The 19,759-nt window shown below is 39.2% G+C and overlaps 3 gene segments (V, D, J or C); all 3 read left to right on the top strand.

Annotated features, from left to right (window-relative positions):
* Nucleotides 1-6,501: 6,501 nt before the first annotated feature.
* Nucleotides 6,502-7,102, top strand: LOC121400912. The segment is given in 2 exon segments: nt 6,502-6,576; nt 6,696-7,102. Coding segments are annotated over 2 exon segments (471 nt in total).
* Nucleotides 7,103-10,261: 3,159 nt separating this feature from the next.
* On the top strand, nt 10,262-11,346 carry LOC121394425. The segment is given in 2 exon segments: nt 10,262-10,428; nt 10,605-11,346. Coding segments are annotated over 2 exon segments (579 nt in total).
* A 5,414-nt stretch (nt 11,347-16,760) lies between these two features.
* LOC121400911 lies at nt 16,761-17,364 on the top strand. The segment is given in 2 exon segments: nt 16,761-16,817; nt 16,988-17,364. Coding segments are annotated over 2 exon segments (414 nt in total).
* Nucleotides 17,365-19,759: the final 2,395 nt, after the last annotated feature.

Below are 19,759 nucleotides of genomic sequence, written 5' to 3'. Positions count from 1 at the left end.
TTATTACAGAGAAAAAGTAATCATTTTTAAAAGTTGGATTATTTGGAGTCGATTTGGATAACATTTGCATAATTCTGAGCTTTCTGGATAATGGGTTTCCAGATAACGGATCCCATACTTCTAGTACAGTACTTTATAAATTACGTTACCACTTAATGTTCAATTCAATATGTCCCTGTGCCCACATCTTACTGCATAAGACTCAAAACTTGAAACTGTACCCCAAAACCTCCTTGTAATATTTACCCCAACACACCATTGCACAACTTTTCCCAGCAGGGGCTTCAGGAGCAGGGCAGAAATCTAACAGGCCTCTGCATTTTCTCAGGTCGGGTCTTTGCTACATTCCCAATGGCCAATGTGACAAAAAAGTTGCATTGCTAAACAACACAGGTAAGTAAAGGGGAGCCTGGGGAGGGGGGTAGTGGTTCATTTTAAAATGCAAAATTACTATACGGTAGGATTTTAAAATCCTGGACTGTGTTAGCATCTCTTTAAATAAAGTAAAACATTGCAGAACAAATTTGCCACAAGATGGCATTGTGTCCTCAAATGTAGCAAACTAAAGTAGTGATCTATTTCACATCTTGTATTTTATTACATACTGAATTTTCTTATCCATCTGTGTCTTTCGCTATTATTTCCTTATCTTTTTTTCCCAGCCTTTCTTTATATTTTTACATATTGTTCATATTTTTCTATATTCATTTTATCTTTGTATCTCTCATTATCCCCTTTTTCCTCAGAATGTAACTCCTCCTGCCTGAATCTGTTGGCAAAGCTTTCCATATTTTCCATGCCCTGGCCCCTTCACAAGAGGCAAGAGAGTGCACTTCTAGTAATACAGTGCACACATGAGATAAAAACTACAGGCACCCATGCAGTCCAATCTTCCCACACGTTATTACTGGTTGCTGTTTAAGCAATTAACTGTTACAGAAGGCTGAGACAAGAGATCATATGGCTATGAATTAATGTTACCGGGGGTAAAGTTAGGGCTTGCTTTATTTAGCGCTTGTCTTTCCTGTGCTCTGCCACTCTTCTGTTCCTTGCAAACCTCCTTGCAGAGACGCCATTGTGTCTCCTGTAGGCCCCCATTTTTTATTATCAAGATGGTGGCAAATTAAAAAGAGCGAGGGCCTAGGGGCCCACCAAGGCCACAGTAGGCCAGTCCGACCCTGACCGTATGGGGATTGCATAGGCTGGAAGGAGGTTCTAGACTATAAAATGCCAGTGTGGCTGTACACTTTGAGAATAGAGATGAACTGTTAGGTTGTAGGAAAGCTATTACAAAAAATAGTTCTGGAATTCTAAACTGTTGCATGCTGGATACTTTTTACTTGCAACTGTGGTTACTTTTTAACAGAAATAAAGACTAGATGGCATCCCTCCCCAATATATATATATATATATCTCACAGCAGGGTATATGTGGCAGGTGGAAGTGCAGAATGGGAGTGTGTGAGAATGGGAGGGTCTCTGAGCTGCACTCTAACAAAGCTGCACTCCCTCTGCCACAGAGACCAGAACATGTTGGTTGTTTCACATCTAAACATGACTTGCTGCTATAACATCATACATATTTGCCTTAGCTTCTTACTTTTAACTTCATATTTTCAAGGTAAGAATTATTTCTTAAAACTGCAAATGTATATGAATCACGCCATAATGAATAACTGATTACACAGTATGTTGCAAATAATTACAGAATTATTTCTGATTTATTAGGGACAGAGTGTAACACCCAAGTCTTCCAGACCCCACTAATTACTGCTGAAGAAGGACAGGATATCACATTAAGATGTAACCACTCTTTTAAAAGCTATACTTTTCTGGCCTGGTATAAACAGCTCCCAGGATCATCCCTTGAGATCTGCGCTTCAGGACTCCTGCAAGGCAGTAACATTTGCCGTGTTACTATGAGTATAGATAAGGAGAGCTTGTCAACACAACTTTCTATCAGCAAAGTACAAGTGGAAGAGTCAGCCCTGTATTACTGTGCTGTGAGTGACACAATGACTGAAACACAGAGCACAGCTGTGCCAAAAGTCATCCTCAAAGTGAACACTCCTTATAAAGATAATCACAAAAACTCTACTTCAGACACACCCCCTCCACCCTGACAAATCTAAACACAAACCATATATACAGTAGTAATATTTTATTCAGTATTTTGATACACCAAGGGTCTCGTGTGAATTGCCTAGTATGTAATAAATGTCAACAATGGCCAATTTTTGTGCATATCCCCAATGTACCTAAAAATATAAATATATTCTATAAAACCACAGTTTTGCTTATAAGAGATGCATATACAACAGTGTGTCGAAATAGTAAGTCTAAAGCTACGGGACTTTTCTGAGTTTTGTTGGAAGCATTTCACCCCACTTATCCAAATAATGGCGATGAGTGGTGAAAGGTTTTCAAGAAAACTCCACTTGCTTTAGACCTAAACTTACTAGACAGTGCCGGATTACCCACAAGGCGCCCTTAGCACTTGCTTAGGGCCGCATGGTTTTAGGGGCCCGGTCCAATGGATGGCGCTGGCAATCCAGACTTGGGTCACACAACATCCCGTCACCCTACAGAGCCAGAGAGGAAATGCTGTATTAGGCAGATTTCTCTTTGTAGCTTGTACAGCTTTACCATTCCTCTAGACATAGCAGCCTTGTAGTTCCTAGAATAGCAGCCTCACAGAGCAACTCCCGGCCTCTGATCCTGTGTGTGACCTAGGGTCACAGGAAACAGCCTTTACCAGTAGCTGAGAAGCAGGGAGAGAGAAATGCACCAGCCATCACATGCGCCACCTCCATTTTGAAACAGATTGTGGCAAGACAAGTTTGGGAGTAGAAGGGCAGCAGAAGATAAGAGTGCAGAGGTAAATGCATGGAGAAGGTTACATTAATAAAAGGAAAAAAAGGAATAAGGTGGATGGGATAGAAAAGGAGACACAAAGGGAAAGGTTTAATTGTCTTAATCAGAAAAATATTGAGGTCACAAGTAAGTGATTTGGAAAAGTGAGTGTGTAATGATATGGCAAAAACATCCTACTATGGGGCAAATTTACTTACCTCCGAAGTTGCGCCAGCGTTGACTTCGCCGCATTTTGCCAGGCGTAGATTCACCAGGGCTGCGCAATGTTACGATCAGCGGTTCGAAGTTATGATGGCACATTTGCATATGGTGTGCAGTTAAACTACAATGGCCGTATATGCAGCAGAAAACACATTACACTAGACAAGGCCAGGGAACCTTAATAAATGTTTTCTAATGCCCCACACATGTGCCCACAGTATAGTTTAGGTGCCATATGTTATCAAATGTAGGGGGGAAGGAGGGTACATTTTCGCTAGCGTTAGCCACTTCGCCCTTTAGTAAATTTGCCCCTATGAGTTCTCTGTTACTCTGTTTCACACCTATACATTCCTTTGTTCTATAACATACATATTTTCCCCTACTTTTAGCTTTTTATTGCTAAACAAAATGTTGCTTTAGAAAATCAACCAAACTTGAAACTGTACCCCAAGCAGTGGCGTAACTACTGGGGGAGCAGGGGGTGCAATTGGACCAGGGCCTGCACCCCCGCAGCCCCCCCGACAGATTGGCGTGGAGAGGGGTGGGGGGGGATGGCACCAGGGCCCACCCCCACCTAGTTACATTACTGACCCAAAGGCCTCCATTATTTACCCAAGCACACCACTGCACGGTTTCTCGCAATGGGGGTTTCAGGAGCAGAGCAGAGACCTGATAGGATAGGCCATTTTTTTTTTTTTGTAAATCAGGTCTTTGCTTCAATCCCAAAGCTCAATGTCACAAAGCAGGGCTGGATTACCCACTAGGAGTCCTAGGTACTTGCTTAGGACTTGCCTATTTTTAGGGGCCCACCCTGGGTGATGTTGTCACCTTCCCTCCCTGAGGTAATCCAGTGCATAAGGTAAAGGCATTGTCCAATAGGTGCCAGGGCTAGACTAATGATCCAGTGCTCCAAAAGTTAGATTAGATAGTTATTTTCTTGAAGAGTTTGAGAGAGCACTTCATGCTAAGGATTTTAACTGGGGTTGAACAGGGACACCCCAGAAATCTCAGCCACGCCGCTGAAAGAGCTGGTTTTGGTTTTAAAACTCATTTTAAAGTGGAACATTGTGAGTAAAATCATTTTTATTATTAAAGAACCTCTTCCGCACATGCTATTCTTTATTGTCCAAAGGAGGAATCTCGGGATCAACTACAAAATTACAAGCCAAAATTCCAAACGTTTGTGAGTATATTCAACCACCAGACACACCGCCAGTTGGCGTGTGGGTATCTCCTTTTCATTTTTTCCTTTCATTAACACAGTACACTTAGTTGATGGTGTAAAAGTATGTTTGAAATTTATTCACTTGCACGTTAAATCTTGGGTGGAAATTACAGCACTGATAATGTTTGTTTTGTGCACAGATGCGTGAATCTGTTTAAAAAGAACGCTACACTATATATTTTCTCGTTTTCACATTTCCTTTTGAGGTACAATCGGTAACACTTTTTGGAACTTTATTTGACTTTGGAGGTTGGAGAGAACCTACACGTTACTGAACTGGGAACTACACTTGGTTAGGGGCTTTTTTTATTTTTGACCTGGAACATATTAGCCTCGCTTTAAATAAAGTAAAAGATTTGCAGAACAAATTGCCACAAGATGGCATTGTGAACTAAAGTATGTATCTATTTCATATCTTGCATTTAAATACATACTGAATCACAACACAAAACCTGTAAACTTGTTGAATGTACATCTAAACATCTTTCATTAATTTTATTATATTCTCCAATTCTCTCTGCCCACATCTACTATATTATCCACATTTCTCAATGGTATAATTTCTGAGGAATATTTAACTAGTAATTTTTGAAGTTTTTGAAGTTCATAGATAGAGACAATTGATATGATACACACACACACATATATAGTCACAATAATGTTTCAAAGTGAATCTCACTGGACTTTCCAAATTGTTCAACTGTTCTACAAAACCCTCCAATTCAGCTGGTGACCCTAGCCACACAAAAAAGATATAATCTATGAAGCGCCTGTAGAAAGCCCATACTTTTTAAACATTGGATGGCTTAAAATATTATCACTCTCATAGGCAGGGTCGGACTGGGGGGGCCCGGGGCCCACCGGGGTTGCTGTCCAGGGCCCCTCTACAGACCTCCCTGGTTGCGCCGCCATCCCGACGTACACTTGTGCGCAGGTGCGCACTATGTTTTACAGGCCGTCATGCTGCACAGAGCTTGTGCGCAGGAGCGTGCATTCACTTTTTCATGCGCTTGATGCAGGAAGGAGCTGTAAATCTAAGGATCTGGGTGCAGATCTGGGCTGGCGGGGCCCACAAGAGCCAGGGGCCCACCGGGATTTTTCCCGGTGTCCCGCCTGCCCAGTCCTACCCTTCTCATAGGTATACACGCATAAGCATAGACGGGGGCAATCTTTATCCCCATGGCTGTCCCAGTGCGCTCCATGTACAATTGATTTTCAAATTTAAAGTAGTTTTTTTGCAAAACGAAATCGATAAGTGATAATGTAAATTCCAATGGTGGCTCATTGTACAAAACATTTCCCGTAATCAAATTCCCTACTGCTTCTAGACCTGCCCCATGCGGGATACAGGTGTAGAGGCTCTGCACGTCCACGTCCATGGTTACCAAAATCAATTCACTTATTGTATGGTCAATGCTCTCTATAACCTTTAAGAAATCATTTGTGTCTTTAAGGTAACTACCAATGTTCTGTACACAGGGTTGTAATAAAAAATCAACATATTCAGCAATTTTTTCATTTAGTGACCCTGCACATTATTATTATTATCTTAGGCTCGTTTTTTGGTGCCACTGTTGATTATGTATTTTATACAGGAGCAGTGACCAGCTCCATGTTGTAGCTTGCATCCTTCCCAGCGATAGTCAGGTGATCCCAGTGGTGGCCAGTAAAAGAGCAAACATGTTTAGGAGATTTAACCTTGAAAGCAGCAAGTAAGTTGCAGGTAATACTTAGTCCCTTTGTAAAATGTATAATGAAGCAATAGCATTCTTAATGAATTAGATGCAGGTTGAGTGTAGGACTGGCCAGACCAGGGATGACTTTGACATAGTTGGTCAACTTAAATATATTGCAATATATGGACAAACAATCCCTGTTTTTTGGTAACTTAAGGCACAAAATGTCTCAATGTCTTAAATATATTGTTTATGCTTTGAGTGCAGAGGACCTCTTGTATTTGTCTGTATGCATTTTGTGGACACAGCCTCATTGCACCCGCTAAAAAATAAAATAAAAACATATATATGTATATATACACATATATACAAGCAACGAGAGAAGGCAGCAGTGTGCATGCAGCAGGTGGAAGTGGCAGTCAGTGCAGGGCAGAATGGGAGTGTGTGAGAATGGGAGGGTCTCTGAGCAGCACTCTAACAAAGCTGCACTCCCTCTGCTGTAGAGACCAGAACATTTCCTCTGTTTCACACCTAAGCATGCCTTTGTGGTATAACATACATATTTGCCTTTATTTCTTATTTTTGACTTCTTATTTTCAAGGTGAGAAAAAGTGAGATATTTTATTTTACCCACACACATTTCTAAAATCTACATATTTAGAGGGCAGTGTGTAAAAATGATTACATGGGCAAAGGATTCCTCACTTTGTTATTTTCTAGGTGTACAATGCAACATTGAAGTCTTCCAGACCCCACTAATGATTGCTGAAGAAGGACAGGATATCACATTAAGATGTAACCACTCTGTTAGAAGCTACGACTTTCTGGCCTGGTACAAACAGCTCCCAGGATCATCCCTTGAGATCTGCGCTTCAGGACTCCTGCAAGGCAGTAACATTTGCCGTGTTACTATGAGTATAGATAAGGAGAGCTTGTCAACACAACTTTCTATCAGCGGAGTACAAGTGGAAGAGTCAGCCCTGTATTACTGTGCTGTGAGTGACACAATGACTGAAACACACAACACAGCTGTGCCAAAAGTCACCCCTAACCCACTTCAGTGCTTAAAGCACAAGACACTGTATGCTTTGTGTTCACTACATATTTATTCATCAGAGGTCAGATGAACAAAATTGCAATGGTGTAGTTTCAATGCAGTACTAAAAAGACTATGAAATAAAAATCATTTGGCATGGGAAATAAATCCTATATTAATAATATCCTGTTTTGTGAATACAAAACTAGCCTAAATATCAAGACTAATCTCTATAAGTTGAGATGAACCTGATGATCTATGATGTGCAATAGTAATGGGCAAATCTGGGCATTTTTGCTTTGCCTTAAAATTCACTAATTTACCGTGAAATTCGCGAAATGGCGAAAAATTTGCAGAAACGCATTGAAGTCAATAGGCATCAAAATAATTTTGACGTGCGTCAATTTTTATGCTAGCGACCATTTGTATATGCGCGACTATGTGGTCCAAATGCATTAAAGTGAATGGGCGTCCGAATAATTTTTATGTGTATGACAATTTTGACACGCGTCAATTTTTTTGATGCGCCAGATTTTTTGCTGGCAAATTCAGTTTCACAAATTAATTAGCTTGTGGTGACACTTGGAAATTTGCCGCACATTTGTGTCTGGCAAATTTATTCGCCCATCACTAATGTACAAACTCATGTTAAAGACACCCAATCTTTATGAATAAACAGTGAGTATACAGTTATAGTTTCATGTTTCCATAAAGACCACAAAGTCCACTGACAGTGTGCATTTGTCCTTTATAGTAAAACCAAGTATGTACTGTACCAAGAAGATAAAAAGATGCATCCATAACAGACTTGAAGTATTAAATTGACACCCACATAACTACTATATATAGTATGCGTGATGCATTATATCTCATTTTAAAGAAAAGTATTTTTCTGCAAGTGTAGGGACCCTGAGAGTTTAGCTGTATTTTGCTCAGGCAATTCTCCCTATAGTTTGGACACCTAAGGTAGGTCCTGGGTCATATTTTCCCTTTTCATGGTAAAAGTGATGTAAATAGCAATTTCAGTATTTGCCCAGTAGGTGGCAGTGTTTAAGTAAATTAAAGCGCCATTACACATGTGCTATGGGCTCTTTCCTGGATCCCACCTAGTGAGGAGTTGGGTTGTATCAGGCCCAGCTTGGAGTGATGGTTAGCTTTGTTATAGTCACCATAGGAGTGAGAGACAGGTAGGATTCAGCTATCCATGCAGCTCAAGGCTCCAAAAAGGAGGATAGTGGGGTTTGTACCCCGCGGTGATCAGACTGCCAGTATATGGACCCAAGTGCTTGAGTTTAAGGGACACAGTGAATGAGATTCATGGAGCAAGGGACCACGGTGGGACCAGATTATACTGGGGACTATTACTAAGGAGGGCACTACCACCTCTAAAGATGACAGATCACGATTGTGAGTCTAAATTTGAAGTTGCATGCTGTCTTGGAAACAATACTTATGCTGTATGTATGTGATCATTTATGAGCGGAGTTCTGATGTCACCATACATGTGCCGCTTCATTAAAATAATAGTTCTGATTTCACCAGAAGTAATATGCCTGGGATAAAGAAGTTTATTGATTTGAAATAAATCTGTAGTCCTCTATCCACTATACTAAACTATCCACCAGAGTAAAAATAACCCCAGGTAATACATTGTGGGGAGTTGCTGGGAGTTGTCCCCTAACTACTGGTCTCAGAAGGTGCATAGCAAGCAGAACACAATGTTTCTGCACTTTTATAGCACACCCAAGGGTGGGCTACACAAGGACAAATGGATAAGTTGTTGGTGCCTGAAATACATATGACAAAAATTGCCCACGAGGAAACTTCTGTCAACTTCAGAAAAACGCAGCTCCACATATGTTTTCCGACTGCAGAAAAGTTACAATCTTGTTTGTTAAAAAGCACCATACCAGCTATAGCTCAAATTTTGCTCTTATCACTTATATAATTGTGATAACAATCAGTAAGTTGATGTCTAGCTATAATAGAATATAAAAAAGGAGATGGAACAGAACTTTAAGTCAGTTTCAGAAAATGAAGTCTAAAATTGAGAACAGATCCAGGAGACCAACTAAATAGAGCGATGAATATAGGGCCCATACAATGCGTTTAACCAGAGTGTCCATTATATTATATATATATTGATCAGTTGTGGCTTCAGAGATGTATTGAACAGTATTATAAATTTGGTCCTAAGCCACAGTGCCACCTAGTGAAAACAGTTTATAATCTATTTTGCTCAGAAGTATATACATTTATTTTATTTTATTCTTTTTGCAAAGACTTGTTTATAGCAAAGTACATTTGTTTTGGTTTTTTTTTTAAGTTTAGAATTCACTCACATTTTCTGAAATTGTTTTGCCCAACAATAATCATTGAGGCATTAAATATCATTATAAAGCACTTGGATGCAGACAAGTAAGTTCTGCAGTAGTGAAATCTAAATGTATTACAGTAACATTATGTAATACATGAGGTTTTCTGGGTAACAGATCTTTCTATAATTTGGATCTTCGTACCTTAAGTCTACTAGAAAATCATATAAACATTAAAAAACCCAATATGCTGTTTTTTTCCCCAAAAAGTATTAATTATATCTTAGTTTGGAAGTACAAGGTATTGTTTTATCATTACAGAGAAAAAATAAATCATTCTTTAAAATTTGGATTATTTGGATAAAATGGAGTCTATGGGAGATGGCTTTTCCATAATTCGGAGCTTTCTGGATATAGGTTTCAGGATAACAAATCCCATACCTGTACTCACCTTCTCATAGCTACGTTATTGTTTGGTATAAGCAATCACTTGCGAAAAAAAATAATGGGGAATATTTAACCAAGAGGCAGGGAGATTTCACTTTTATGGGAGTTTTAGAAGTATAATTATCAGCTGATTGACTTTACCTTATAATTAATGTGATCCTAAAAATCCTCTTGAAATGAACTGAAAACTGTATAATTTTCCTCTGGTGAAGAGTAGAGAGCTTTGAGCTTAGAGAACAGTTCATTTTTTGTTCATATTATAGGGGCATGTTTATAGGGAGAACTTTCACTTTCACCCTTTGATAAATATGTCCTAAAAATCATACAAGTGAATGGAGAGCGTTGAAATTGTAGACTGTGGCAAATTCTAGTTTAACAGTGTAAATATTTAATAAATGCTAGAGCAAAAAAACAATATTCAACTAACTAAGATGGAAAATACTGTATATATATTTTTAAAGTGGGTGTGTATAACTGTTTCCCAAACGAGGTCATGTGATATTCTTGTCTCCTGCCCCTATCATTGTTCTAGGTAGCTTTGTGTTATATCAAGCTATTGCATAGCAGGCTCAGCACTCCACTCCACTCAGTTGTTATATCACTGACATGAAGAACATACTCTTTTTGCATCTATTATTCTTAGGCATCTGTATATGTAAGTTGTTTTCTTTTTCTTCTTATTGATAATAATGTAATCATTGTAGGTGCCTTAACATATGTTCCATTTAATTTCATTTTAAAAAATAATTCAAATAAAAAACAGTATTTTAGAACCCTATTCGTTGCAGTTTATGTGATAATAATTACTAATGTGCTGGTTTTCCATTGCAGATTCAGCTTCAGGAGCTAAAGTGACACAGTCTCCCCCAGAAATATCAATTAGCGAGGGAATGGAAGCCACATTAAGCTGTAGCTATGATGAGACAGCTTATGCTGTGTTCTGGTACCTGCAGAAACCTGGAAAATCACCTCAGTTTATTCTTCAGGACTTTACAAAAAATGAAGATCTAAATGAGGAATACAAGGATCGCTTTAATGCCAATCATGACAAGGCAACCAAACAATTCCCTCTAAGCATCAAACTCACAAAGATCACAGACTCTGGGACTTATCTCTGCGCCATGAGGCCCACACTGTGTGATGAGCTTGAGGCTGTGTACAATAAACTTGTCACTGTGTCTTTTCGTTTCTATTCTGTACCATTAGGTGGCAGCAATACCGTATGTGTCTATAGATACCAATCTGAGATTAATTTGGGAGAGGTTATTACACTAACAAAAACACAGATGATTATTCTCATCTGTTACCATCGTATTCAGAAGGTGATAGTTTCCCTTTTAATGCAAAGTAAATTCCACTAGATCTTTATATCAATATGTGCATTAAGTTGTAGTATATATTTTGGGTCAACTTTTTTTAAGTTGAGTTAACGTTGTTGATTCCTGGCAATTGGCAGTTATTGAATACACTATAAACTGGCTGTATGCACTCCCCACCCATCTTGTGTGATTTCTGGGCCATGGTCTATATAAACAGGAGAAGAACTACAGTACTTTTTTTCTGTTTTCATTTTTATTATAAAAAGAATGAAAAAAACAATGCATTGTATTCTCTCTTTTCTAATTTTTGATATCGTTTGGAGCAAAGTTGCTATTCACTCTGCATTTTCGCCTTAAGTCTATGGGCATCATTTACCTTTGTTCATCTTGGTGCCTCATTGGTGCATATAGGTTTGAACTTTGTGGATGAAAAATTCTTTGCAAGATGCAGAGGAATAGCACTGTTGGGCACAAAGAAGCCCTTATGTATAAACTAGGGGGTTCATCTTACTGTCACCCTACTGTCCACTATGGAAGCAATGCTTAGTAATCAGTTTAGGGGATGAATGACTGTATATCCACTATGAGTGCCGAAATGAATATCATAGGATGTGTTTGCTTTCTTTTACTTTTAATGGATATTGAAAGCATACAAACAACAGAATTTTCTAAAAATAATCTAGCAGGTGTTTTTGCTTCAAAGAAAATCATATTAGACTTTTTTTTTAAAAAAAGTAACAAATAAAATTGAATGTATTCCACTAGGTGGTGCTGGGGTTTAGATTTCAAATGTGATTTAAAATATAATGTTTTATTCTAATTCTGTGATATTCCCTTCTGCTCTACATATGTCCTGCTTGCTCCCTGGGCCTTTTTTAGATGAATAATAGTCTTGACTAGTGATGGGTGAATAAATCCACCAGGCGTGAATTCGCTGTGAAACTGCAGAGAAAATTTGCCGGCGAAAAATCTACTGTATCAAAAAATTTGGGCATGATTTAGAATAGTCGTGCGCATAAAAAATGTTGCGTATTTATTATTCAGACGCCCATTGACTTTAATGCATTTGGACAAAATAGCCACGCGTTTAAAAATTGTTGCATTCAATGCATTTTGCAAATTTTTCACTGTTTCACAAATTTTGCGAAATTTTCTGCAAAGCAAATCGGGACAAATTCACATCTTTAATATGCTTGCTATATGATATAATCTGTGCAAAATGTATTAATAAAAAAATATATTAAAAAACAGGGCTTATCTGACACTGGGTATAATGTAGAGTTGGGTTGCAGTTGTGTTAGGGAATAATAGGGCAGTGGTCATCTCAATTCTTTTCATGTTCCTTTATCTTTATCTTGGTATTTTGCTTTCATCAATGGGGTCTGTGATAGACCAAAGAATGTCAGAGAGGTTAAAAGGCATCACGGATAGAATGTGGCAGCCAGACTCTGTAGTACCATAGGTTAGGCCAGTTCAGAATGGCACTTGCTGCACCCTCCTTCTGGAGTTAAAGGGGACCTGTCACCCTAAGAAATAATTTCAAATTCTTTTCTATCATGTTAGTTGAGCAAAATAAACTTTACTTACACTGTATTTATTATTTAAATTTTGTTTCCTTCTGTTTTGGAATTATACAATCACAGCAAGCAGGCAGCTGCCATTTTGTGGACATGGTTATTAAGGGAAATTGTGTATCACCCCAAAATCTTGTGTATGAACCAGAATGAGGGACCTAATGTCCATGTGCAGGGCTATACACAATTATAGAGCCTGAGGAGGGAAGGGGGAATGTGGGGAGAGCAGTGACATGTAGGAAGTGCTGAATGGAAAGTGAAAGTAATTGACTGCCCCTCCTCTATGCCACGGGCATAGAGGCGGGGCAGGTAATATTTGATTGACAGTTTAGATATTTAAACACCTTTATAACAGGTATGGATGTTTTAATGGAAAAAATTTTTGGGGTTCCATATTTAATTTGGAAAGAACTTTCATTATGCAGTTTTTTACATGTAGGTGACAGGTCCACTTTAACAATCCTGTTAAATATGAAGCTGTTAGTAGCTATGAAAGCTAAAAAAATTTTTAGTCAAATTTTGTATGTAAGCTGGCCATAAATGAAAATCAAGGATTCGTACGATTCTCGGACCATGTGTGGATAGTCCCGTCATTTGTCGTCCGGCGGAGATCGGTCGTTTGGTCGATAGAACAGGTTAGAAAATTTCTGTCGGCTGCCGATAATATCTCTGCGTGTATTGCCGATCGTACGATTTTCAGTGGGAGACTGTCACAAGCTTTTGTCAGACATAACTTTCGCACGATTGCTGTCAGGTGCAGAACATCGGCTGATCTGTTCTTTCGTACTTTATTTGATCGCAATGGTTAGTGGCAGGTCCGGTGATGGAAAAGTCCGATTGTATGATGATTCGTACGATCGGATCTTTGCGTCTATGGCCAGATTAACACAGTCCTGATACATTTTTTCATTGTTTCCCAGACAGTACCTGCCAGTATTCCATTTAAATATACACAGAGAAAAAAACATTGCTAAATTCTCTGCAGTGCAGTCCCGCTCTTTCAACATTCCCATTCTTTGTGGAAGACTGCAGCATGCTAAAATGAATGGATCAATTGTCTTCTCTCTCTTCCTTTAAGTGGAGCTGCTATGACTTTATACTGCTTTTTTCTCTTTGCTTTTTTCTCTTTGCCTTTGACTTGACAAATAAATTTTAGTTACCAATCAGTGCCTGAAAACAACTGTAACCCTTGAATGGCACACTCAGAAATCCTGTTAGAAATCCAGTAAACTTGGCCCCCTTTCTAATGAAAGATACCAGGAACTGGGATTTACACATTTACAGAGCAGTGCCTCCACCTAGTTGGAACTGAGGAATACATCTCAGGGGTATTCCACAAGGAAAATAAACACAGAAAACTTTGTAATAAACAAATAAGTAAACAGTGGTTACTATAAACATCAATCCTGATTCACTACCATAGTCCTTTAAGGGTCACAGTTCCACACTCTACTTCAGATGAGATATTGTAACTGTGCAGTTTAGTCTCTGGCAATGTGCTGCTTCCCAAAGAGCTCTTAATAGGTAGCACTACCTGCCCAAAATTACCTCTCCATGGACAAAGCAGAGTCTTCCATGTAGCAGGCTCTCTCTGGTGGATCATTAACTCACAAGCTGGCAAAAGTGGTCCACAGGCATCTGGTCAGGGCACAGGATTGCTCTTTCTATATGACTGGAGCTCTAGGCCTTTCCTCCAAGCCAAGTACACCACAGCCTATTGCAGAGATCCTGACTGTTTTACTAGACAGCTCTCTCACTCTGTTTCTGGTTGGATGCTGCAGGAGGGGTCTGCATCATGGATTTGGCTCCAACCCCTGGCTCTCTCTGGGTCCTCCTCTTTTCTCTGATGTCCTCTGGGGCTTAAAGACAACTAACTGGTCTCAATTGCGCCATAGACAGAACAGGGGGAAGGGTTATTTGATCCCTCTACACAACTGAATATAATAAAATATAACTAAAATAAAACTCTAACATAAAAATACTGAAACAATGTATAATGTACTAGCATTTTTTATAATAACTATCATATTGGTATGCAATCTCTTATCCGGAAATCCAGAATGCTCAGAATTTTGGGAAGGTCATTTCCCATCGAGTTAATTTAAAGCAAAATATAAATTTATTTTAATGCTTTGCCTTTTCTATATAATAATAAAACAGTAACTTGTGCTTGATGGTAACTAATTCACTGATTTTCGTGAACGTAACCTCTTGCGCCAGACTTAACTTCGCCACCCCAGACCAGGCGAAGTGCAATAGAGTAGATAGGGATGGTTCAAAAAAAGTTGAAAAAGTCCCAAAAAAACGCTGGCGTCTTTTAATTTTTATAGGGTAATAGGCTGAAAAAGAACAATTTTTTTTTTTTTAGGGTACCCTCCTTCCCCCCTATATTTGATAACATATGGTGCCTAAACTATACTGTGGGCACATGTGCAGGGCATTAGAAAACATTTATTAAGGTTCCCTGGCCTTGTGTAGTGTAATGTATTTGCTGCTGCATGTACGACCATTGTACCTTAACTGCACGCCGTATGCAAATTTGCCATCGCTAGAGTAACTTGGAACTGCTGATCATAACATTGCTAGCGCAACTTCGCAAGTGATCGGTAACTTGTGCGCAACTTTGGATCTTCTTGAATTTGCGCAGCCCTGGCGAATCTACGCCTGGCGAAGTGTGGCGAAGTGCGACAAAGTCAATGCTGGCACAACTTTAGAGGTAATTAAATTTGCCCCATAGGCAGAAGGCATAAAGAGGCTGAGGAACCCTTCATGATGCAAAACATGCAATGAAAGCCTTCTGAGAACAGAAGTTATTCACAAGACTCATGCTATGCACATAGCATTGCTTTAGAAAATACAATTCAGGTATGGGACCTTTTATCCAGAATGCATTGGACATGGGGTTTTCCAGATAAGGGGTCTTTCTGTAACTTGGATCTCCATACCTTAAGCCTTCTAAAAAAAATAATTTTAAAATAATTTAAAATATAAAAATAACTTAAAATTATTTAAATTAAAGTAAATAATAATTAACCCCCGAAAAGGTTGTTATTTATCGAGTCGTTTTTTCCCACAAAATATTCAATTTAAAAAAAAAAAAAAAAAAAAAATTATTATACCCAGAAGCTTAAAATAGCTAAAACCTGTCAAGGTCATGTAGAAGTCAATGGCAGAGGTCCCTTGAACCTTCTAAAGATGTTAATAGCCTTTATGATGTTTAGATTTTTTTTGAAGGTTTTCGCTCGAAAACTTGATCAATTCGAGTGATTTGAGTTTTGTCTCACCGAAAACGTGATCAATTTGTGTATTTGAGTTTTTCACCCCGACTTCACTGATTCAAGTTTTTTCTTACATTAGAAACTATTCGAGTTGTGAGTCCCAGGGCTAGAACTAGGGGTAGGCAGAGTAGGCACGTGCCTAGAGTGCAAAGCTGAGGGGGCACCAGGCATGTACCTGCTCTGTCGCCTACCCTGTGTCCGGTCCCGTCTCTCCCCGACTGCCGCTGGTGTCATGAGCGCTGGAGCGAAATTTCGCACATGTGCAGTCGAGCGCGCACAAAGCCGGCGCTGTGGCCCACCAGGTTGCCTGGCCGGGTTGGCCCGGCTCTGGTGAGTCCATTCTAGTTCATTCGAGGTCTAAAAAACTCACAAAGCTCTAACATTCGAACCTTTGATAAATGACCCACTAAATCTTAGGTCCTGTTTTATTATCACTATTACAGAGAAAAAAGGAAATCATTTTAAAAAATGTTAATTATTTGATCAAAATGGAATCTATGGGACATGACATTCTTGTAAGTTGTAGCTTTCTGAGTAACAGGCTTCTGGATAACAGATCCCAAACATGTACGGTACAGTAATGTAGTTGCTTCTTGTTTTAAAAATATGCCTTCTAACTTCCTGCAAAGAAATAAACTCCTCTTTTGTTTGCTTTTGTTTGTACTCCAAACATCTACAACTGACCTATTTACATTGCTCTGTGGTATTTTTAGTCTCAGCCCTTTTTCGTTCACATGATCAGAGTTGCTAAATCCGGGTCGGTGGCAAATACAGTACTTAGCTGATCTCTCAATCATATTACACTCTAAAGATCACTCAGACTCTCTACAAAGACAATGCTTCTACTCGCTGTTCTGTTTACTTTATTCTTACGTGAGTATACCCTTATAATGAATCTTATCCACTAGATTCAATGGCAGTTCACTGCAAATATGCAGATTATCAAACCGAGACTGTGTTAAGTCATACACATGTGCAAAATATCTAACAATCATTTTATTAATTTTGACACCATGGTTTTTTTTTTTCTCTTGTCCCTACAGATATAGAAAGTAACTCTCAGGTGGATCAGCCAAAAGAACTGACTGTTCACCAAGGAGAGGTGGCAGAAATTAACTGTAATCACAGCATAACAACATATGACAGAATGTTCTGGTACAAACAGAAATTCAGTACAGGACCTGAGAATATCATATCAGGCTATAAGTCTGCTGAAGATATAGGTCCCTTCAGGATGACTTTCATTAAGGACAAGTTAGCCACCAGCCTCATAATCACAGATGTGCAGATTTCTCATGCTGGGACATATTACTGCGCTGTGAACGACACAGTGATGAAAGGCACCAAGACACATGTCGTAAAACCTTTATTTGTTTCACAACACAGTTTAGAATGGGAGCAGGTGTCACATCCTCTCTAAAGGTTTAAACAAAATGTACAAATGCATTTATAGGCAAATGAAGTCGAAAAATTAAACTCTACAATTGATGTGCATGTTTTTCACAAAGTGCAGCTGAATTTCCAGTAGGCTGCTTGATAGTGGGACATGAAATTAATCAGTCTGTATATGCTTAATTACTCCCCGTTTTGATGTCACAATATATTTCAGTGTAGACAGTTACCTGCAACTTACTTGCTGCTTTCAAAATAAAAATCCCAAAGTGGTCTGGGCAGGAGTTCATCTTAGGGATTGTAATAAATTATCAAAACATCACAAGTCAAATAATATCGGCCATAGAAGCCGATACAGCAAGACTGATTAATAATCAGAAAATGCAGACTGCACTGGGTCTGTGGATACGAATCTCTACACGGTCGCCGGCTGCTTTGTAGGAAACAAACAAAGCTGTTCTGGGAAGTAAGGTGGAGGGGCTCCCTTCTGCTGTTTGAAAGTATGATCGTTTTCCCTGTCTGAAGTTTCCTATCATTAGCAGTCAGAGCAAGTAAAATGAAGGGGGTATTTCACTGTAACAGTCAGGTTTCTTATAAAAATGGTACACATTTTTTAATTAAAGTATATTGGAGATAGATTTATTTTTCATTAAAGAAAGTAAAAATGTGATTTTATATTTTTGCCTTTACATCATAGACTTGATATCATGCTCCCCAAACTGATCCACGCCTTCTAACACCTGGAACCACGTGCTCCCTCACAATATATACCCTATGTACAGGAACTAAAATCATTGTATATCTGAGACAATTTAGCCTCCCCCTGGGAGAAATAGTTATAAAGTATAAAGTTTAAATTTGGATTAGAACAGTGTTTGGTTAACAGATTATTTTATTAGATATATCAAACATATTATAGCACATTATGTCAAAGATTGTTAGTATGCTCAATGAAATGCTGTAAATCAGAGGAAGGGAACATTATCCAGACCAAAGACTAACAATGCCCCATACCATGACTTCTAGCACCCGGCGTGCTGCCACTGAGCTCTAAAACTGCACAGAACAGAATTGAGTTCAGTTTCTCAGAGCAGGTCAATACATTCTGATAAATTGGCTCATTTATCTACTTTAATATTTGTAAAACACTCCTGACTGTTAGTAAAGTTATTTGTAAACTTGTGGGTATATCTAGTGGTGTAACTATCAGACTTTGCATTAACATGGAGAAAGCTGAAGGAAAAAGGGCCCAGCAAGGACCAGTCACACACACACACAATCCTACAGTGGGCTTAAAGCATGAGGGCCCAAAAGAGTTTTTTAGGATGGGGACCCAATGTCATGAATTAGACCAGGGAGCATCTTAAGTAAATTCTTCAATCTCTACCAAATCACTTTGCCCTGAAAATGAAAGAGTACTACATTAAAATGAACATGCAGGTCTTAGGAACTATGCCTTCTTAAAGCAGCACTGTTTCAAAGGGTGCCCCATCCTACCCTCTAATGTGTTCATCATTCAGATGTGCCAGTTTAGGAGCGTCAGGCAGTAAAGACATGGCTGCTTCACCTTATAACATTGCACTCTGCACTGGTGCTGGATTTTTGATCCAGCGTTTACTGCACTGAAGCCAGGGGCGTAACTATAGAGGAAGCAGACCCTGCGGCTGCAGGGGGCCCCAGAAAGTATAGGGGCCCCACGAGGCTCTAATTCATATACAAATTCAATACAACTTGGTAAAACAGGTCAATCTCTAGACATTTTTGGGGCCTATAAAATTATTTGCTGTGGGGCCCAGTGATATTTAGTTACACCACTGACTGAAGTAGACCCTCAGGCGCAAATGCTTCCGAAATGAGCACTAAAGGACATTATCTTGCCCCTCTTTGTGCTCTAGCTCTTGCATCCCAACTTGAGTAAATGACCCCTAACATCTTTTTAGATTTCTTGCAGCCATCCATCATTCTGACACTAACGTCTGCACCAAAATGCTGCTAAACTCTTCACACCAAAATGCATATATGATAGAGGTATGGGATCCCTTATGTGGAAACCCATTATCCAGAAAGACCTAAATTAGAGAAAGAGCATCTCCCATAGACTCCAGTTTACACTAAATTTTCATCTCTTTTTCCCATCACACACAGTCAATTGCACATGGCCTTTTTGTGGCATAGAACAATTTTCCCTTTCTCAGCACTTACTTTTAAATACTGGGGCTATTATCCAATGAAACCTCCACCATGTTTGTAAAGGTCTATTCTTTCCATCTAACCACAGTCACAGGTACACCCGGGCACGAGGGGGGGGGCAGACTTCAGGGTCTGCTGTATAGTAGTCCACCCTTCCCAGCCCTTCTACTACCTTAAATATTGCCACCTGCCACACACTAGCAACAGAGGGCAGGTGAGAGTGGACAGGGGTT

The sequence above is a fragment of the Xenopus laevis genome, chromosome 1L (genome assembly GCF_017654675.1).
Source record: "Xenopus laevis strain J_2021 chromosome 1L, Xenopus_laevis_v10.1, whole genome shotgun sequence".
In the NCBI taxonomy this organism is placed as follows: Eukaryota; Metazoa; Chordata; class Amphibia; order Anura; family Pipidae; genus Xenopus; species Xenopus laevis.
Note: the sequence above shows the minus strand (reverse complement) of the source record. Positions and strands in the feature narration are given on the sequence as shown.